This window comes from Cucumis sativus, chromosome 3, assembly GCF_000004075.3.
Source record: "Cucumis sativus cultivar 9930 chromosome 3, Cucumber_9930_V3, whole genome shotgun sequence".
Classification (NCBI taxonomy): Eukaryota; Viridiplantae; Streptophyta; class Magnoliopsida; order Cucurbitales; family Cucurbitaceae; genus Cucumis; species Cucumis sativus.
In genome coordinates this window covers 34775104-34797271 of record NC_026657.2, presented here as the reverse complement: position 1 = coordinate 34797271, position 22168 = coordinate 34775104, and the positions used below count along the sequence as shown (strand labels likewise).

At 31.9% G+C, this 22168-nt stretch overlaps 3 protein-coding genes across 10 annotated transcripts; 1 reads left to right on the top strand and 2 right to left on the bottom strand.

The window, feature by feature from the left end:
- Nucleotides 1–1045: 1045 nt before the first annotated feature.
- LOC101219083 (altered inheritance of mitochondria protein 32) lies at nt 1046–7609 on the bottom strand. Of its 4 annotated transcripts, none has more exons than XM_031882739.1 (9): nt 7481–7609; nt 6769–7214; nt 6541–6626; nt 5838–6143; nt 5663–5746; nt 4326–4441; nt 3173–3597; nt 2453–3098; nt 1046–1601 (listed from the first exon to the last, which is right to left on the bottom strand). In XM_031882739.1, exons 1-6 carry the CDS (start codon nt 7518–7520, stop codon nt 4342–4344), a joined length of 1062 nt encoding a protein of 353 aa, XP_031738599.1. In that variant the 5' UTR covers nt 7521–7609; the 3' UTR covers nt 1046–1601; nt 2453–3098; nt 3173–3597; nt 4326–4341. The 4 variants fall into 4 exon arrangements, with proteins under 4 accessions (XP_031738599.1, XP_031738600.1, XP_011652301.1 ...); XM_031882740.1 differs by lacking the exon at nt 7481–7609 and having other exon boundaries at nt 2453–2625; nt 2878–3098; nt 6769–7430; XM_011653999.2 differs by lacking the exon at nt 7481–7609 and having other exon boundaries at nt 3173–3519; nt 6769–7430.
- Nucleotides 7339–9631, top strand: LOC105435012 (putative pentatricopeptide repeat-containing protein At3g01580). Its single transcript, XM_011654001.2, has one exon. It carries the CDS (start codon nt 7377–7379, stop codon nt 9504–9506), a length of 2130 nt encoding a protein of 709 aa, XP_011652303.1. The 5' UTR covers nt 7339–7376; the 3' UTR covers nt 9507–9631.
- A 1611-nt stretch (nt 9632–11242) lies between these two features.
- LOC101219962 (protein kinase PVPK-1) lies at nt 11243–15233 on the bottom strand. Of its 5 annotated transcripts, XM_031882469.1 has the most exons (5): nt 15150–15233; nt 14871–14949; nt 14373–14437; nt 12945–14254; nt 11243–12409 (listed from the first exon to the last, which is right to left on the bottom strand). In XM_031882469.1, the coding sequence occupies exons 4-5, from the start codon at nt 14087–14089 to the stop codon at nt 11539–11541; spliced, it is 2016 nt and encodes a 671-aa protein (XP_031738329.1). In that variant the 5' UTR covers nt 14090–14254; nt 14373–14437; nt 14871–14949; nt 15150–15233; the 3' UTR covers nt 11243–11538. The 5 variants fall into 5 exon arrangements, with proteins under 5 accessions (XP_031738329.1, XP_011652298.1, XP_011652299.1 ...); XM_011653996.2 differs by having other exon boundaries at nt 14871–15198; XM_011653997.2 differs by having other exon boundaries at nt 12945–14249; nt 14871–15198.
- Between the last annotated feature and the right edge of the window lie 6935 nt (nt 15234–22168).

Below are 22168 nucleotides of genomic sequence, written 5' to 3'. Positions count from 1 at the left end.
ATCTTTGACAATTTTTTTTTGGGAAGAATTCCCCTTTTGACTTTTCTTTGTATATATGCTTTGAGTTTGAAGTAATCAAATTACAATCTCCATGAAAAAGAGAGAAGCTAAATTGATTTCTTCAAACTTGAAATAGTTTTAAAACATTATTCTAGTCCTCCTCCTCTTCACCAACTTGTTCTATTTAATCTTTCGTACTTTTAATAAATTTCAAGACTAGAGATAGTTGTAAATATAACCAAACTTATATCCAACTCTCGAAATCTATCAAAGATAACTATAACACTAAAGAGTATAAACTATCACTGATAAATTGTGTTATATTTGTAATTTTTCTTAAAAAATGCCACCTATTGCAATTAACGAACTCATCTAAGAAAGATAGTCTCTATCGACTAACCTTCGATTTTCTGGATGAAATAATATTGAAAAGTTATAATTGTATGAATAATTGAATAAAGAGATTGAGAGAAAATGGGACCATAGAAATGTGCTGAGAATGAAGACTTTAGTGGTTGTGAAAAGGTGAGATGGGAATGAAAAGGGAAAGGAAAAAGGTAGAAATAGTGTTTAGTATTTGTTGTTTTCGTATTGTTTAGTCAAAAAAGAAACAGTTTGCTTTTTGCTATGTGAAAACGAAGTGTGTCGGTGAATTAGTGATTTTGACTCTTTTTCTACACTTTCCCTAACTCCTCACCAATCATCCAAATTATTGTGCCAAATCTTCTTTCTCAAACTTTTTTCCCTTTTCATTTTTAGTAATTATTGGACCATGCAAATGTCGAGTCGAGCCCATAACATAGACTTCTATGGGTCTCCAGTACAACCACATGGTCAAGACTCGCGACTCGCATCACAGAATGTCTCCTAAATGAACTGAGTTCATATCTATCTGTCAACATAATTCTTAGCTACATACCAAAGAATGCTAACTCAATCAATACTTTCTCAATTTAAGTATTAACTTAAGCACTACGATATTACAAGTTGGAGAACATTATGATTAATTAGCATAGGTGAAAGGATGACTTGAAGTAGTAACAAATTCAAGAAAAGATTCTCATCTTAAATTATCATTAAGAGATTCAAACCTCTTAATCAAATCCATGTGCTTTGCTTAATGCTCAAAGTCAAATGTTTTTCAATCAAATTTGAGATAATTTCACCACCCATCACTAATGACTTTGCTCCTCAGAAAAACTTCAAATCAGAACATTACCAACAAAACATTACTCCACCAATATCTAACTTCAATTCAATCCCAATGGTTTTTTACACTTAAAAGTACAATTTTGGTCACTGTACTCTAGATTTCATTATATTTTTAATCCATATATCTTCATGTAGAATTTAGATGGTGTCCCTTTGCAGCTTGTTTAAGCTTCGAACAAACTATATTGTGCTCCTTCATAGTTTATAATTTCGAGCCAGAAAGGATCACGCTAACCTGATCAGCCAATGCGTAAATGAAGCTCGATAGTTATGCAGCTCACACATGAAAAGCGAGTGGCAGCTTGAAATTGTTTGGGAAATGAAGCGATGGCAAAATCTTGGCACAATTGCAATGGCAAACACTCAAAGCTGGGGAATACACCACTCTCCTGCAAGGACACAAGACGTTCTAACGTCGAGAAAAACAATACTCTTCCCAAAGCTATTGCAAAGATAATTAGATAAATTGTCAAAGAAAATAAAGCAAACAGTTTTATCTTTCACAATTAACACCCTTTTTTTACAATTTTTTACTACAGTTTTTCTTCGTACTTCTGGGTCGAGATTGACCTAAAGATTTGAACAAATTTTAATTTCTTTTCATTGTACGTCTGAACTATTGATTTCTTTAGGGGATGGAATTTTGGCTGGGATAAAGACTGTGATCATATATAATATTTCTCCGATTTTCTTTGTAGACTGCAGACAATCACTTGAAGGGGGGAAACAACAAGAAATTTGTAAATCAATTGGGAAATTCCCAACTTAGACCATTGTGGAAACAGAAATTGGACATAAGATTTGAAATTTTGATAAGACTTGGGGGATATCACTTAAGATTTAGAAAAGTTTACGTAAGATTTGGTCGAGATTCCATCTATAATACCCAAAAAAATCCATAGTTTAGATGTACGATGGAAAGAAATTAATTTTTGTTCCAATCTTTGGGTCTATCTCCATCGGAAAGTACCGAGAAAAACTATTCCAATGAGTTCTCCAAAAGGGAAAAGGGAAAGTTGTGAAAGATGAAAAAATATTTCTGACAATTTTCTCGAAAATTAATGGGGACAGACTTCATATCTCTTTGACATGGTAATATGGTATAGTATCTCATGAAATGATAAAGGGGAAAAACTGGATAGTGTCACTGTTTCTATAGTTTTGAAGGTCCACAGGGTTGTACGCATTTGCATTTGGAAAGACAGTTCACGTGTTCGTAAAGAAAAATGAGAAAACTGACCTTGACACAGTTGTTGAGGCTCTGTTGATCAAACTGTACTTGACAAGTGGAATAATGCACGAGCCACTCCACGTTTGTTGAAATTTGCTCAACCAGACGTGATTTTGTGGACTTCAATGATAACTGGGTATGAGCATAATGGTGATCATGCATCTAACTAGTTTCACTAAATCCTGGCAAAACATGTAATTTAATGGAGCTCCTTAATTGATTGTGTTCTCACAATGACAGCACTAAATCTTTTCAATGAAACTATCAATAGGAAAAACAAATTCAATCTGATCACAGTGATTGGTGCATTACAGGCGCGTGCATTTCATGTAACTTAGAAAGAAAGAGGATCCATGAACTTGTTACCAGCAAAGGTTTGGAGTTGGATATTTCAATTTCTACAGCTCTGATTAATATGACATAAAATGCTTCACCTGAAGAACGCCTCGACGTGCTTAAAAAAAGCCCTGGTTACTTGGGCTGCTTTGTTGTTGAACACGATAAATCCTGGTGTTGTTCCCATGGTGAAAAATAAAAATTCTTGCTTCTTGGTGAGCTTTGAGTATTCTCCAAGAAGCACTTTATCTCCATGACATGCTATGTAGTCAATACTGGCTTTGCAGATAACGAATTTGTACGAGCTTCGCTAATATAGCTGTGGTTGAAATGTGGCAGCATAGTTAATCCTATGAAAGTATTTAGAGAAATGAAAGTAAAAGAAATAGTTACCTTCGCGAGAATGGCAGGTTGTAGAGTCCAGGGACAAGGAAGAAAAGAGTTGAAACCGTTTGACAAAATGATAGAGATGTCAGAAGTTATGCCCAACCAAGAAACATTTCTCTCATTGTTATCTGCTTGTAGCCATGGCGGTTTATTGAAGAGTGGATAAAGATATTCAATATGATGTTGCATGAATACAGTATAGATCCCAACACAGAGTATAACAACATCATTGTCGAACTTCTTGGTTGAACAGAAGAACTCGACAGGGCAGTAAACTTCGTTTCAGAAAACGGCAATCCAGCAGTACTCTGTTAGGTGTCGCTTGTCGTCATCACAGATCTGAGGAGGGAGAGCTTGCAGCAAAAATCTCTCCAAGTCAGATCCAAATCATGTTGAGTTCAGTATACTGCTATCCAAATCTAACATTTATGCTGTAATGAAAATTGACCAATCTGGCAGAACTTAGAAATATGATAAAGGAAAAAGAGTTTGAAGAAGCTGTTTATGGAAAGTGTGAATGAAGCAGGAACCGAGGTTCATAGTTTCGTAATTAATGACAGATTACACTAAGAATCTGACAACATTAATATTTTGCTGAGAAATTTGAATGTTACTATAAGAGATGAAGATTATAGCTCAAATTCAAAATCTTTTTTGCAGGGCATTGAGGAAATCATATAGTAAACATTCTACTGAAGGTGTCATGCAAGTTAAGGAAACTATGCAGTGGTCAACACCTTTAGCCGGTGATATGATTAGACCATTTACCAAAATATAATCCATTACTTTAACACAAGATGTGTGCTTAGCTTTGAGAATGTCAAAACCACAACTAACAATCAGCAGTGGAGCAGAAAAAATAATTCCATTTATTTGCTACGTTTTCACAATCCATAAATACCTGGTAAAAGGACAATATGAATATCATTTCCCTAAGCTACCACTGTTTTCTCAATTCCCAAATGCCACTATCTGTTCCTAGAGAATATTAGTGCATGAATTGGAAATATAAACATAATCTAAGAATATACTTTTAGTGGACCTCTGTCGCCAGAGCTCAAACATTACAAATACAAGAGCAGCAAGAAATAAGAATATCAAGTTGTTCTGAAGTTCTGATCCAGCAGGAGAATGTGCCCTGCCACTTCTCTAATGTTACCTTGTCTGCCATCCTCTTAAGGCTTGTTTGTAGTTTCCTTATAAATTTCAGTGCTAGGAAGTTTATCTTCGTCTTCTTTTTTACCTTCCTCATCACAGGTCCTCTCCATTCGACCCCTGCAATTGTCAATCCCAAATCACACAGTTTTCAACTTATAGGATAACAAGAAAAGAAAGGTTCCAAGCTCGACTGTCATGTAACCAAATAATTTTGGTTCCTTTATGTTATCTGGACTTGAAAACTCTATACATCCACCCTGAAGCATAGACTATCCCTTCTAGTTCTGTACATGTTGGAGCTCATAAAAGTTTTTTCTATTCTAATCATATAATATATTGATCATTCTATGTTTAACGCTTGTAATTCACAGGTCTTAATTAGAGACCCAATTTTTTTGTAAGAAACTGAGAATTTCTCTTCCTCTTATGTTATCTAGATTCGGATACACACTATAGATCCACCCTGAAGCATAAATTATCCCTACTAATCCCATACACGTTGGAGCTCATGATAGTGTGTTTTTTATTCTAAAACTATATATTATATTGATCATTCTATGTTTAGCTTGTAATTCTCTGATCTCTAGTTACGTGATTAGATTTTCTATAGGAAATTGAGAATTTTGATTCCTTTATGTTATCTAGATTTGAAAACTCTATATATCCACTATGAAGCATAGACTATCCCATCTAATCCCATATATGTTGGAGCTCATGATAGTTTCCTTTTTATTATAATTACATATTATCATTCTATTTATTAAACCACCAATTCACCCAAAACCTTAAGTTTGTCGTTGAAGGCAACTTTAATTATATATCACTAATACTCTCTCTCACTTGTGGGCTTGAAATATTTAAAAGTCCTAACAAGTAGAAATCAATTTTAATTGGAGCGATAATGCAGGGGCTTGAACACAGGACCTCTATGGACCACCTGCTCTGATACCATATTTCTTTTTAAAATGTTACAATACACTTGATTATTATCCCTAAAATTGCTATCAATTGTAATTACCCAATAAATAAATCTAGTAGTAATCTATCACTTGTCCTTGAAAACGATTTGTTATACTGAATCCATATCTTACTCTCAAATAAACACTTGAATGAAATCAAACACAAACAAGTGAAAATGATTTGTACTTTATCCAGATCTTAGCAACAAAATAAACACTTACATGAAATTAAACAAAAACAAGAAGGATGCTGCTTATAAACTGCATGGTCAAACTGATAAGCTACTAGCAGCGGCTACTAATGGACAATAGTTATGTGTCTCAATAGGACTCAAGATGAACTATCAGAAAGAATGTGGCAAACCGGAAAAACACTAACCTCCAAAGCCTTTCTACTATCTCTCCCTTTCCAATATGCTTGTCCAGCAATTCAGGCACATCATCAGGAGTAACATAGCCATACCTAAATTTAATATGTGTAATTAACTATCAAACCAATTGAAAATCTCTCTCACCTGGGGTGAAGTATTTTCTCTATTTAAGACTTTTCTTACCAATGCCCCATGATTCTCCCATCTGAATCTGGGCTATATATAATCAAGTTTCCAGCATACTTGTGTCCACCAATGTGTGAACATGGATAGACATAAGTTTGATCCTTCAGCCCTCTAAGTTCGATCTCCTCTTTAAGTTTCGAAACAAGAACTGGTCCACAGACACCGCATCTCTTATCTCGACTACCATGTGCACATACAAAAATGTAAGAGCCAGCCAAAACATCGTATACTCCAGAGTCCCACAGTTTACCATTCAAAAGCACATCCTCAACAAACATCTCCACATCTTTATCTTTCAAGCCCCTGTATATTGGGTAGGTGTGATGGGGGGGAGACGGGGTCATTGCTCATCTTGTAACGGAAAAAAATCACGGCAGAAATAGAGACACAATCAAATTAACTCCTAAGGAATGAAAGTGATAATATATTGGACTGAACAAAAGAACTCATGATCATAATTTGTCTACAAAAACAGGTAAACAAGGGAATAACATTAATGATCTTCAAAGGTCCTAAAGATCGGCCGTTTAATTGGGATTAATGTATTATAATCTACCGCGATTACAATTCAATTACCTTTTGGAACAAATCAGATTTTAGTTTCTACCGTAACAACAAATTGTTAACGCACACTATCATTCAGTTTATGTCAAAATAAGCCAATCGATGATGATTATGAGAACTAAATCAATTACCTCACCTGTATTTGACCATTTCCGGAAAAATCAATACATCTCCATCCGAACACTCCGTTCCCTCCCCGGCTTCGCATATCGTCAGTTTTGTCTAGCAAGCAAGCCAAAACGATGAGAAATATATAAAAGTGATGGGAGAGCACTCAAATTCTGTAAACTATAAACAACAAAGCCTTCTCATGAATCAAATACGCTACCGTTTCAAATTCAATTATCAAAAGTGCATTACTAACCCTAAAAGAGATCTCATTTTTATGAGCTTTGATGGCAGAAGATAGAAGCTTCGGCAGCAGATCGGCGTCCGAGTCTTCAACGCGGGTCGGCCAGACCTCAGGACTTCGATAACACAGGAACACATGGCGCTCGTAAGCAGAAACCGTTCCAGCAAGGTTGCTCCGATACATCTCCGGCCGACTGAAACCATGCTTCTCGTCATCGGCAATTGAAAATGTAGAGAAACGGCGAGATTCCGAGAAGTGGAGCAAAATTGGCGACTGGATTCGGTGGGAAGAGGAGAGATTGGTCGAACGGAAAAACAAGAGAGACTCACGTGGAGTTTTTCCGGCAAATGAGAGGGAACGATGTGGACGCCATAAACGCATAGCTTCGTCTTTTGGGAGGCGCCGCCGTGTCGCCTGACGCCGAAGGCCGTTGAGAGTACGGGCAAATAAATGCGCGCCTTTGCGGGTGAAAATGAAAAAATAAGAATAAAATAACATTCTAAAAAAATTATAGTGAAAATGTTAAGTTTGTGAATAGAGTAATAGAGTCGAAATGGTTGAGTAGTGAGCTGCGATAGGTGATCGTCTTTCTCTTGTTCTGCAGTTTCTCAATCACATACATGAAAAGCTCTAGCAGGGATCAACTAGTGAGGTTGTTTGAAAAATGTAACAGTAGCAAAATTCTAGCTCAATTGCAATGTCTTACGCTCAAACTTGGCCTTACTCATGATAGTTTCTTTGCCACCAAACTTAGTGCCCTGCATTCAAAATACACTTCTCTTGAGCAAGCACACAAGGTGTTTGATGAAACGCCAACCAAAACAGTACACCTCTGGAATGCTCTTCTTAGAAGCTACTGCAAAGAAAATCAATGGAAACAAACTTTACATCTCTTTCATGATATGGTATCTTATGGAATTACAAAAGGGAAACCCGACAATTACACCATTCCTATAGTTTTGAAGGCCTGTGCAGGGTTGCAAGCTCTTGAATTTGGAAAGATGGTTCATGGGTTTGTCGAGAAAATTGAGAAAACTGATGTTGACATGTTTGTTGGGGCTTCCTTGATTGAACTGTACTCGAAATGTGGAAAAATGGACGAGGCATTTCAGGTTTTCTTGGGATTTTCTCAACCAGATGTGGTTATGTGGACTTCGATGATAACTGGGTATGAGCAGAATGGAAATGCTGAGAAGGCAGTTGATTTTTTCTCTCAAATGGTGATTATCGAGCATTTAAATCCTGATCCTATCACGCTTGTCAGCTTAGCGTCGGCGTGCACTCAACTATCAGACTCTAAGCTTGGGAGTAGCATACATGGCTTTATGATTAGACGAAATCTAGATTATGATTTATCTTTGGCTAACTCGTTGTTGAATCTATATGCGAAGACGGGATCGGTAAATGCTGCAGCCAAATTGTTTGAGAAAATGCCGACAAAAGATGTAATTTCATGGAGCTCGTTAATTGCTTGTTATTCTCACAATGGTTTAGCAGCTGAAGCACTAAATCTTTTCAATGAAATGATTGATAGGAAAATCAAATTCAATTCAGTTACAGTGGTTGCTGCGTTACAAGCATGTGCAGTTGCATGTAACTTGGAAGAGGGAAAAAGGATCCATGAACTTGTTGCTAGGAAAGGTTTGGAGTTGGACATTTCAGTTTCCACGGCACTAATTGATATGTACATGAAGTGCTTTTCACCTGAAGAAGCCCTTGATGTCTTTGAAAAAATGCCTAAAAAAGATGTGGTTTCTTGGGCTGCCTTGCTAAGTGGTTATTCCACAAATGGAATGTCTTTCAAATCAATGGGAACCTTCAATACCATGCGGTTGAACAACATAAAACCCGATGCTGTTGCCATGGTGAAAATTCTTGTTTCTTGTTCAGATTTGGGCATTCTCCAACAAGCACTTTGCCTCCATGACTATGTTATCAAAACTGGCTTTACTAATAACATTTTTGTTGGAGCTTCACTCATAGAACTGTATTCAAAATGTGGTAACATAGTTAATGCCATGAAAGTATTTGAAGGGCTGAAAGTAAAAGACATTGTTACTTGGAGTGCAATCATTGCAGGTTATGGAATCCAGGGACAAGGAAGAGAAGCTTTGAAACTGTTCAACAAAATGATAGAGACATCAGAAGTTATGCCTAATGAAGTAACATTTCTCTCATTGCTATCTGCTTGTAGCCATGCTGGTTTGATTGAAGAAGGGATCAAGATATTCAACATGATGTTGCATAAATACAGAATAAAACCCATGATGGAGCATTACAGCATCATTGTCGATCTTCTTGGTCGAACCGGAGAACTCGACAGGGCTCTAAACTTTGTTGAGAAAATGCCAATTCCAGCAGGGCCCCATGTCTGGGGTGCCCTTTTAGGCGCTGCTTGTGTTCATCACAAATCTGAATTGGGAGAAATTGCAGCAAAGAATCTCTTCAAGTTAGATCCTAATAATGCAGGGTATCATATACTGCTATCTAAAATTTATGCTGTGGAGAAGAATTGGGACAATGTGGGAAAACTTAGGGATATGGTCAAGGAGAAGCGTTTGAAGAAGATGCTTGGGGAAAGTGTAATTGAAGCAGGGAATGAGGTCCATAGTTTTGTAGCTAATGATAGATTACACTCAGAATCTGACCAGATTTATAGGCTGCTAAGAAATTTGAATGTTAATATGAAAGATGAAAGTCATAGCTCTAACTCAAGATCTTATTTACAAGGCAGTGTGGAAGTTGTATAGCAAACATTCTCTTATAGGAGGGTGTCTTGAAATTGAGTGGTAAACCAAACTATATAATCCATTCGTTTTTCACGAGATTGTCACCGATTCAATCCAAAAGCCAAAAGCTTAAGTTGTTGGGTGAAGGCAAATTCAACTTAAAATCTAACTAGATTTGTGCTCAGCTTTGAGGATGTTAAAACCACAATTAACAATTATCTGAAATTTTGTCGAACTCAATTATTATATTCTTTGCAAGAAGGAAAGTATCAGACCTCGATCGTAGCTCTTGGAGGTGACTTTGCTTAGGTGGTTAGACCAAAGACTTTAGTATTGTCGGTTCTCAAGGTGATAAAGGCTATTTTGTGGTAGAATGAAACTTGTGCTATCACGTGGAGTCTTTTGGATCAAGTTGATTAAATTATAGAAAAAGTTTTTTTCGATCTTTAGTTTTGAAGTCTTTTTGTAATTATTCACTAGACTCGGTTCATTTATTCCCTTCTTGTATAGTTCCAAATTCTGATATATTTATACTCTTAACAATAGAAAGAGTATATATACTTTTTTAAAAGGTGACAATGTTTCCATGTTTGTTTTCTTAATAATTTAGCCTGAAACATATTATATACTTTATAGGCTTAATAAACATTTTAAAAAATTTTCATCGATCTAATTTAGTGCTTTGCACAACCTAAAAGAAAAAAGAAAAAAAATATATTTCTACTCCAAATTGCTTTCTCCCAAAATGATCAAATAAATAAAATGAAACCATTTATTCTATAAGGTCTATTATTGTAATGAAATTGAAAGCACTCTATTATTAATTAACTCATTTGAAAGTTATTTATATTAAATATATGGATGAATAAATATAGTAATATATAAATTACATTTTATTTCCCTAAAAATTAGAATAAAAACTCAAATGATGCAAAAAAGTATACATTAGAAAGAGGGAGCCCCCAACAACCGACAGCTAAAATTGTGACATTTCCATTGCTTTTTTATAATTATTATTATCATCATTTATTAGTTCACATAATTGTCTATAGAGATTACCAAGAAAAAAAAGGCCTAAAATATCTTTTTAATAATATGAATATTATAATTAAATAAACCATAGATTTTAAAGATATTTGATATTTGACTTTAGTTTCTATTTAGATTTAGTCTCTTGCATGTATCTCCAAATAAAATTTGAATCAAATGGAAGTATCCGTTTGGATTGGATCAAATTTAAATAAAATTGGAACTATACTGATGTTGGATATTGTTGTATCCAAAATTGATATCATCAAAGCATATGATTTTGTGCCAAAAGTTTGTGTAGACAACAAATACAGTAAATGTGAGTAGAAAAGAATCAAACATTTAATCTGATCTTTTAAAATACACACGAAGTTTAAATACTACTCTACAGTTGAGAGCATGATTGAAAGAGAAGGTAAATGGACATCATATCAGAAGGCAGATAATAACCTTTAACGTGTGTGTGTGTGTGTATAAACTATAATGAAAAAACAACTTTTTGAAGTTTATTAAATTAGTTGGAAGTTGAACTTTTTTGCAGGCATAAAAAGTTGAAAACAAAATTGTTATGAAATTGAATCTTATTATTATTATTATTTTCTCCCTATATCAAAAGAAATGGAACTTTGTTCACCAACAGACTGTCTCCTTGCTGTCAACAAGAAAAGCAACAGAATCCTTGTCTAAACAGACTGTTCTAAAGATAAATCAAAGAGGAGAAGTTAAAATAATGAAAGAATTATGTCAGTATAAGAGGAAATCCAACAATTCCATTCCCCAGTTTTGATTTGATTTGATGCATCTTCTTCATATTTTCTCAGACAGGTTTTATTATGCATCACCAGACATCACAGTAGAGTTACAGAGTGATAGTTAAAAAAGAAGAAGAAAAAAAATGAAACCACAACAGGACTTCAGCAACCCCCATTGCAATGGAAAAAACAAGGAAGGCATTGAATTTCAGCACAATACAAATGAGGAGATGAGAAGGGAGATTGGTTGAAAGACAAACTGACAATAAGATTCAAAAGAAGTCGATCTCTAAATAATTACCTGAAGGCTTCACATCGACTCCCGGCATCTTTTCGCCTGCCGGTGTGTGTGGTGTCTCCATTCTTGAAGAGAAATCAATGACATCTACTCTTGGCACTTCAGGAGGATTGGCACAGCGGATAAGTGCCCAATTCACGCTTTGGAAGAATGGATGTTGCTTGATCTCGGTAGCACCACGCCTATATGCGAGACGATGCTGTGGTTCTTTTACAAGCAAACCTCGGATTAAGTCTCTTGCTGCAAAGCTCACAGAAGGAGACTCAGGAAATCTCAATGGCTGACCAACCACATTAAACAAAGTAGCACGGTTCCCAGCCCCCTTGAATGGGGTTCTACCGAACAAAAGTTCGTAAAGAAAGATCCCGAAAGTCCACCAATCCACGGCACTTCCATGGCCTTCACCTTTTATGATTTCAGGTGCTAGGTACTCGTGTGTACCAACGAATGACATTGATCTTGCACTTGTGGGCTCGGCAATGAGCTCCGGTAGAGGGCTCACTTGATGATATACTTCACTCTTTGGTTTGGACTTCTTTTCTTTCCTGTGTCTGCTTAGGAAGCGAGGTGTAAAACATGCAGGCTGGATACAATCTGGCTGCATTATGCAAGTAGGTTCAATGCAAGCAGGCTGAACACAGTACCCTGAGCTTTTAGCTTCTAAACCTGAGTTCGATGATTTAACAAGTGTCGGGGAGACTGCGCATCTAAGAGACAGGTCAAAATCAGAGAGCATTATGTGCCCATCGTCTCTCACTAACACATTTTCAGGTTTTAGGTCCCTGTAGATTATCCCAAGCATGTGCAAATACTCCAAAGCAAGGAGAACTTCAGCCACATAGAATCTGAAAAAGTATAAAACATATCACGTGAAAATCAAGATGACCATAAGTAACAGTCCCTTTGCCGTTCAATTAAAACGGATGTCTACAGAAGTCTAACGATAATGTGTACATTGCTAGCTATAAGAGAATAACTTCATAAGCAAACAGAAAGGTAAAAGTTGAAAACTTCAGGAATGTTGTAACATGAATGAGGGGTGCTTGGCTTAAAAGCATACAGAGAAATAACCATAAAACTTTACATCTATTCCACCGGGCATTTGAGCAAAGAGCGCAATGAGAGCAGAAGCAATAGAAGTTATCGAAGGTCAAAGTTATATTAGAAAGATATGTGCTTCCTGGGCCTATCAAGATTTCATGTTGAAGTTCTATGATAATCTGCGGAAAGGTTGAGGAGAAATATTTCCACCTGGTCGTATTGGGCTGTTCATATTTGATTTATTCATATATGAACAGCCTAATAGAGATATCAAACGTCCTGTTTGGTTATTAGAGTGAAAGCAATATAGAGCTAAAGGATGAGAAAACAATTCCAGACCTTGCAGCATGTTCTGGAAAAAACTTGCCGGGCTGTCTCTGCCTAAGAGCATGCAAGTCGCCCCCAGGGCAAAACTCCATTACCAAACAAGAGAACTTTTCTGTCTCAAAGTGTGTGTACAAAGTTGGCAGGAAAGGATGATCCAGAGATTGCAATATCTCGCGTTCGGTCTGAGCCCTCAGAAGCTTCTTCCTACTTGCCAAAGCAGCCTTATCCATAACCTTCATGGCAAAGTAAGTTTTGGTACCAGTTAACTCTGAAAGATAGACACTGCCAATATCGCCACATCCCAGTCTTCGTAGCAATCGGAAATGGTTAAGTCCTAACATCCCATCATGAGATCTCACAACTTGCATTGCTTCCCATCTTGTATCGTTTGCCTTATGAGGCTTATACATGGCATTGCTTAAACTACTTGAGTTGCTTTCATCACTGATATCACTGCCAGTGCTCCCTCGGTAAACACTTGTTTTCCTACTCTTGTCAAGATCAAGAGAATTTGTGATATCGACGCTTTCACTAGACTTTTCAATGCTACTTGCACATTCACTGACTTCTGTGTTTGAGAAACTTTGCTTGGCCTCTGCATATAAAGTCGTGGAATATAAGCTGTTCTGAGGACTTGGACAAGATATTTCAGCTGGTTGAGATTTTCGTTGATCAATTATTTGTGTGGAAGCTCCTTTCGATGCGTTCAATACTTGATTTCCAGATTCATCTGAGCCACTTGAGCAACAATCCTTAGAATCATCAATAATATGCTTCACAAGAGGTTCTGCTCCACCTCCCTCCGAAGAAACCTTCTTCTGAAAAGAACTTTCAGTTGATTTATTTGAACTATCTGTCAGGTTTACGAGCTCGGATTTCCCCTTATTGGAAACATGTGTGTGTTTTGTCACATCAGTTAAACCTTCATTCTGCACGTTCAAATTGGTAGGATGTTTTTTATTACTTACAGAAGACCCATTTGGATGGCGAAGAGGTTTCTTGGCACAATTTTGAGACATAGCATAGGACGTTGACGAAGTTGCTTCATTCCTAGATTGTTTAGGAGATGGCTGGCGAGATGAAACGAGATTCCTTGATGTAGATGCCGGGTTCTGAGTCTTCAGTAAAGAACTCATACCATCAACAAGTGGTTCCATCAGCAGCTCCGGCTCAAGCAAACTTTCAGGCCAGATCTTAGGGTGTTCTGAATGGGATGCAACAATTGATAATAACCATTATAGTAATTTCCAAAGCCATTAATTACAAAATCTTCCACTTATTAATGCCTTTGTTGAAAAACGCCAAATGAATATCTATCTGTCCTGGAAGTTAAAAGTTCAAATTGATTTAGATGAACTATGAGAGAGATTGAAGATACCATATCCAGCAACCGAAGCAATCAAAGAAAATCCCCAAGATTGTGAATAAAATCAAAAATACCTGTTGATAGCTGACCCGAAACTCAAGCAGTGAACCTTGATTCACAATCAAAGCAATATCAAAACCTACAAATTCAAAAGAAAAAAAAAAAGGAAAATCATATAAAGTAAATTATAAATATCTTTGTAATCACACAACGGCAACATATTCTTTAATCCCCCGTCTAATAATTTCAAAGTTCTTCCTCAGACGCATCAACACCTCATCTAATTTCCCCAAAAACACTCTTTTAAAAAAAACAACAAAAACAAGCTAAATTTCCAAGAGATTTACAAGACGAGAACCCCAGTAGCTTCAACTAGTGATTTTGATTCTTTGAAAGTGAAACTAAAAAAAAAAAAAAAACACTCAACCCATAACCCCCAAATCTTTAATGAAAATCAAAAACTAAAAAATACCCAACAATATATCCACGAACCTCAACAACTACACAATGCAGCGGCAAGCAAATCTTTCAAGAGTACAAGAACTAAAAAAAAAAAAGCGATAGAGACCCACCAAAAATGCAAGCACAGAAAGAAAAGTGAAGCAACTTTGTGAGTTTCTTGTTGTTTAACTTCCGAGTCTGTGAAGTACACTTTCAGATCCGATCCAACACAAGAAAGAAAGAGTTGAGGTTAGAGGAAGAATATAATAATTGCAAACAAAATTTTCTGCAACTTTTATTTTTTCTTTCTCTTCCCGTAGATTGAAGAAGAAGAAGAAGAAGAAGAAGAAGAGAGGGAAATAGGAAAGGAAAGAAAAGAAAAATGAAGCAAAGTTGAGAAGCGAAGTTACAAATGGCAGTCTTTATCTCTCTGAAAATGTTCCCTCCATGAAAATTTCTTCCTCTTGTTCTTAAGCTCTTGTTTTTCTTTATTAATAAATTATTTTCTTTTTTATTTATTTCTCTTCATCTTTTTTTTAAGTGATTGGACCCATGAAATTGTTATGGGCACTCCAACTTTCTTTTGTTACAGCCACCTCTTTTAAACCCAACAAATATCCGATTATTTTCAACTTTTTCGAATATTGCAAAATAAACAAATATATATATATATATAGAGTAAATTTTCAAATTCAAAATTTCAAACTCTACTATAAATATTACATAAATCTAAAAATTTTCTTGACAAACTTTTATAGGAGTGCACGAGTGTCAATTACGATAGAATATGAAATATTCTCATATTTTGTAAATACTTTCAATAAGTTTGTCGCGTACAATATACTAAATTATCCCACGTTGCATTAAAGTATTATTTATATGATATTTATTTTTGTTAATTTTATTATATTTGAAATAAATTCTTAATTTAATCATCTTTAAAAGTTACACCTGTTTTTAACGAGATGAGTTGTAAAATATTAGATTTTCTGTGTAGTATTATAGAAAAGAAAAAAGAAAATTGGTCAAGACTTTTTATGTTTGTTTTCTTCTTTATAGTTAAAAGTAATCTCTTCTTTTTTTCATTGTCAATTTTTGTTTTTTTTCATTTATTTATCAAATAAAAAGTAATATACTTTCAAATTTTTGTCAACGTTTTCTAAATAAATTCCACGTCAATGTGAAGGGAATGTTATAGAGAAATTTCATAATAATAAGATATTTAAATTTGTTTTGAGATGTGACACTTTTATTTACTCATTTACATATTTTTGTTTTAAGTTTTCAATATATACAAATTTCTTAGAAAAAAAAAAAGTGAGACATTCACATTTTTATTGTTAATTGCATGATATCGACCTCGAGATAGTTAATCGATATCAATATTTAAAACCTTCATTATCTACTAATCGGTAGGGTATAGTACTTCCAACCAACAAAACACATTAAATATTTTTTAAATCAATTTAATTCTTAGAAGAAAGAAAAATTACGTTTTTATCGATTAGAGAGTTTCAATCATTAACTTATCGATCGAAGATGTATTTTCAAACTAACTATACTCGAACTTACTTTTGGTTTTGTGTTTGAAAATTAAGTTTATAAATATTACTTCTACTGGCGTGTTTTTGTTTAATTTACAAATTTTATGTTTAAGTTCTATTTAGTATTTTATTAATAATTAATTATATAAAAACTTATATTAAATAACAAAATTTATGAAAATATTTACAAATATTGGCAATATATTTATCGTATTTTGTGATAATTTATAAATATTTTTATTAATTCTAGTTTTAAAAAAATTATATAATCCATTAAAATAATTAATTGAAATGTTGAAACATCGTGAAAAAATCAAGCTTCAGATGAATGATCGATCACGAAAGTATTTTAGGTCTCATTTGATAATTATTTTATTTATAGTTTTATGTTTTAAAAAACAATTCATATTTTCTTATTCTTAATCTTTTTAATATGTATTTTACTAAGTTGGCAAACACTACACGATTGAATTCTTAAACTAACATTTTTTTCTTCAGTGTTTAAATCAATATAATCATACTAAACAACTTTAGATACCATCAAAGTAAAGAAAAACTCATTAAATTATTGTTTATGTCATGCTAAAATTTCAAAAAATATAAAATAAAATAACAAAGAGTATTATTTCAAACGTCTTAAACTACTGAGCTAGGCTTAATACTACTGGTCAAGCATATTTTAGTTTTAATACATACATTCAAAGTCTCAACCACATCGTCTACCAACGTCAAACAATCCATAAACGAATGACTATATAGCGACTAACGTAATAATTTTTTATTTTTAAAAGGTAGGGATTAAAGTGGATTCTTCAAGAACGTCTAGATTTTGATTTAATTTTTGTTATCAAGAGAGTGCAAGAAGATGTATGCATTATGTGTATTTCTCTCTTAAATTATTTAATAATAGGCAAAACAATCATTTTCAAATTGGCAAAAATAGGCCACCTCACTTTAATCTATTTATCTATCTTTTTTCTTTTTATTCTTTTCAAAATTATTAATGATTTGAAACTTTATATTTATTTTATATTTTATGTGATGTACAATTCTCTATAGTTAATAATGGTGCCCAATAATAATAAGCTCTCATCGATAACAAAGTATTTAATAAATCTCAAACTATATATGTGTGTATATTATATAATTCAAAGCAAAGGTAACTTCTAACTTTGTCAACTCATTAAATGAAAATAAATAAACAACGCACTTGCGGCCCTAATAATGAAATCTGATCTAACCATTTTCTTTAAATTATATTTTACTTTTCATTTTCAATATAATAAAAAATAGAAAAATATGAATCAAAATATATTATATAAAATATAATCAATAGATAGTATCCATATCGTGACTTTTTTTTTATATAGTTATAGATATCGTGATTTATTATTAATAGAATCTAAAATTTTATATATTAAATAAATAATTTTAATAGTTTTTCGTTGTTCTTTTTTAATATTGAACTTCTAATTATGGAAGTTTTGGTTTTGAATTAAAAAAAAAGGTAGGTTGGAAATGTTTTTGTTCTAATTAATGTATTTTGATAAATAAGTTTTAAAATGGAAAATTGCAAAAAAAAAGCTAACAAAATTTTACAAAATATTTAAATTGGTCGGAGAGAGAGGCATATGAATTTTGCTATTTTTTTTTTGTAAATAATTTCAATAATTTTGTGTTTCAGAAAATGTAACTTTAAAAATTATATATGATAATTATAAAAAATTTAATTAGTAAATAATATATATATTAATATGAAAATAGTTATAAATGACAAAACTTATAAAAAAAATTGTAGTCGGTCTATCGTTATAAGTTATTATATAATCTATTGCCGTAAGTATTCGTTTATTGTAGTCTATTGATGATAGAAAATAAAAGAAGTTATATTTGTAAATAATTTTGTTTATCTTACTATATTCGAAAACAACATTATAAATATAGTGTTGGTAAGTTTGATTTTTTTTCTTGAAAAATCTATTTAACTTGAATTGCAAAACACGTCAACTTTTTTAAATTAACCTATGGGAGGTTGGAAGAGCTTATATGTTTGATAAAATTATGGTTAGATTTTAGTTTTTATTAATGCAAATTTAAACAAACAAAAAAAAAATTTAAACAAACAAAAAAATGACTATGGATAGATTTAGTCAAATTACATAAACTATATTATAACTTTAAAAACTATAAGAACTCGATTTTAATTTTTTCCGACTCTCTAAGATCAAATTAACTTGTAATTTAATCTTAGTGTCGTTGTAGGTCAAATTTAACCTAAATAAGCCAAAAATCAACCAAAAAAATTAAAGAAAATATAAATACAAGATTGAGTGAACTTGGGATCAAATAAGTCTAAATGATTTAAGTAGATCAAACTATAAGTTATTGAAGAGGTAAATAAAGAAAATTCGATCTTAATTATTTGAATCCTAACATCAAAGGAAAAGTGTAAACTTTCTCTTAAGAATGATTTTGAAATTTATATATAAAGTAAAGTCTAATTAAATTATATTTTACATCATAATTTAAGGATATAATTATACTAAAATTAAATTTACATGTGAAGTAGGAAAATGATCAAAAATAACAAAATAGTCAAAATATTTATAGTTTTTCCTTTTAAACCGAGTAGTTTTTTTTTTCTTTTTTTTTTATGATAAATAGTTTATTTTTTATTTTTATTTTTTAGAAAACCGTTATGTTGTGTAATATTAAGATTAAAAAATTATTTTTTGAAGTAATTAACTATGTTGATGTATCTCTCCATCAAAATTTAAGTAAATGAATATATATACTTTACATTGGAATGGACAAGTAACTCTTGATAATTAGAAAAATAAGACTACCTTATCTTTTCATCGGGGATGTTCATAAAATATTTGAAAATTGAACTGAATCGAATTGAAATCAAACTGATATCGATTCTATGTAGTTTAGTACGGTTTGTGTTGTGTAGAAACCATTTTTTATGTGGTTTGGTTCGATTTAATATTTTAAATTGATTCTAAAACCAAACCAAACTCCTTTATTTAAAAAAAAATAAATTAAAGGAATTGTCGTAAAAGTTTTGTTTCTAAAACTCAGTTAAATATGTTGACTCGAGATCTAAAATAGAAAGGGATTTTTTATAGAACTAACGCTTTGGTGGTCCAAGATTTTTTAGAGTTTAAAACAAAAAAGGAAAACACTTTGATGGCTTGAGATTCTATGAGTTTTAAATAGCGATTCGGTTTTGATTTGGTTTGACACAAATGTGCAGTTCAATTCGGTTTTGTATGAGACTTTTTTTTTATATTTTGAGGTTTGGTACAGTTTTAGCTTGAAACCGTATCGAACCGAACCGTGAACACCCCTACTTTTGATAGTCAAATGGTTTATTTCTTTACACAATTGTGATAATTGACGTTTGAACGGTAAAAATTAACATAATAATAAAATTTGATATGATTGACAAAAATGTTAATATTCACCTCAAGAATTGGAAGTGACGAGTTGACGTAAAAGGGTATGAGGTACAGTATATAAAAGAGGGTTAATGGACCCATTAAATTATATAGCCTTTATAGTCAATTTAATTATATGTGTTGATGATTATTAATTAATTGCTTAAATTGGTGACCAAACCATTGGAAAAGTACACATAACTTATTAGTTTTAAAAGAACACAGCCATGTGTGTATTGAAAAATATAAGGACTCATCATTTTTTTCTCTTTTTCAAGGACCTTTGTTTTGTTATATTTAATTCTTATTTTAGAAAGGGTTTGTTTTTTCTTTTTCTTCTTTTTTTTTTTCTCTTAAGTAAAGAAATATGGTTGGATCTAACCTTTTTTTTAATTATATGTTTAAAAAGATAATTAATTATCGTAAATAAACTTTATCAGTGATATTGATAAATACCGTGAAAAGTTTCAATCTATGGATCAATAGTACTATAAGATTAAACATTCATTTAAAACATTAATATATTTATTTTGTCATTGCTAATATTCTATAACTTTTAAAAAATATACTTATAGTTCATATTTTTATGGCAAATGGTGTGTTTTTTCTTTATATTTTGGAAAATAAATTTATTTTGCATGACCATTCCTCGTAATAACTTTCGTTTGAGAATAAAAATGGTAAGTTTTGGTGTTTATTTTTACTCACAAAATTGAGCTATGTTCATTTTGACAACAGATATTATTATTAGTATTTTGATTGAATTTTGATCTAACAAGATAAAACCAAAAGTCAAAATAAGACCATAAATGTATTCTTTATTTATTATTTTCGTGGACATTAGCTCGAGATATTATGATGACAAAAAATATAACTATTTTATTTTGGAGGTTTATCACTGATTACAAATTTATCATTGTTTTAAAACATATATTACTAATTACTAAAAAATATAGACTGATAAAAATATAAAAAATTCAAATTAAACACAATTTAACTAACATATACTCGTGACCAAATGTCTATATTTCTAATACTCTCAATATAAATGAAATGAGTAATTGTATTGGAGTTTGGAGATGTTTATTTGAGCTAACATTAAATGCAGTTGTAAATTCTGGAGAGAAAATAATAAATATTGTCACATTAGACATTTTACAAATTTTGTTGGCAGATTCATATAAATAAAAATTTATGATTTAACAAAAAAGAAAACAATAATAATGAAAGAACAGCAACAATAATTCTTAAAATAGTATAAAAAAGGAAACAAATAATTCAAATAACTTTTAATTTTGCATCAAATTTTTACCACCATTATTGTTGCTTGTTAATTATTGAACATGTAGCATTATTGGTTTCAACTATATGCAAAACTAATTTCATTTCTCACATCAACAATTATTATCCCAACTAAAGATAATATTTCTATTTAATAACCACAAACAAAAATTAAGTTTAAAGACATTGCTTTTACTTATTATTGATTTTTTTTTATTTCGTTATCTCATGGGCAAGTTTAGAAAATAATAATTTTAAAAAAATTGAAAGTGTTTTTTTAAAATTTTAATTGAGAATTTAAGAGAAAAGATTGGGAAGTCTAGTTTGGTGATCTTTTGGTTTTTTGTTTTTGTTCTTAAGTTTATTTTGTTTGTATCTTTACGAAGTATAATGAATGAATTCTTAGTTAAATTTTACGAACAAAAACAATTTTTGACATTCACTTATTTTAGTTCTCAAAATTTGACTTCGTTTCTTTTAAACCATAGGTGAAAAGTAGCTAATAGAGAAAGAAATTTGAACATAGAAGTGGTGTCATATTTTTAATTTGAAAAGAAAAAGAATAAATTTACAAACACTAAGTTTACCTAAAAAAAAAAATAAGACGTTTTCAAAATTCAAACTTAATATTTTTTAAAAAAATATCAAACATATTTTAAAAATTTTAATTTAACTAAAAATCCACATATTATCTACTAAAAACAAAATTACTAGTATTAATTTTCTAATATTAGAATGAGTAAGATAAATGTATGAAGTTGATAATTTGTTCATAATTTTATGGGATGGGTCCATTCAAACATTTAAATTTAACAAAATTATATTATAATTAATTAAAATGAGTGTGAAAATATTGGAAACTTTGACCTACACAAAAGGTTATTAATACATCATTGGACTAATTATTTAAAGATATTGATGTTAATAAAAAGGTAAGACATGACTTTAATTAAAAGAGGACATATGTTTGAGCTAAACAAAATATTAATATACCAAAAAAGAAAAAAGAAAAGAAAAGAAAAGAAAAGAAAAAGGGGTTAATGATTAAAAATAGTCACAACCTAAAAGCATAAGTGGATGATAAAATCAAAAGTACATATAGAGAGACTAAAGGTCTATTTTTAATGATCATAAAATCAAAAGTAATATATAGACTAAAGG

Bases quoted from the DNA above. Each gene is read 5' to 3' on its own strand.
- LOC101219962 (XM_031882469.1), bottom strand. From the start codon at position 14,089: ATGGAACCACTTGTTGATGGTATGAGTTCTTTACTGAAGACTCAGAAC. The intron at 12,410-12,944 runs GTCTGGAATTGT...ATACTTTTTCAG, and splicing joins TTTCCAGAACATGCTGCAAG to ATTCTATGTGGCTGAAGTTC.
- LOC101219083 (XM_031882739.1), bottom strand. From the start codon at position 7,520: ATGCAGGGCACTAAGTTTGGTGGCAAAGAAACTATCATGA. The intron at 5,747-5,837 runs GTAAGAAAAGTC...TATTAAATTTAG, and splicing joins GGGAGAATCATGGGGCATTG to GTATGGCTATGTTACTCCTG. The intron at 4,442-5,662 runs GTTAGTGTTTTT...TGACAATTGCAG, and splicing joins ATAGTAGAAAGGCTTTGGAG to GGGTCGAATGGAGAGGACCT.
- LOC105435012 (XM_011654001.2), top strand. From the start codon at position 7,377: ATGAAAAGCTCTAGCAGGGATCAACTAGTGAGGTTGTTTGAAAAATGT.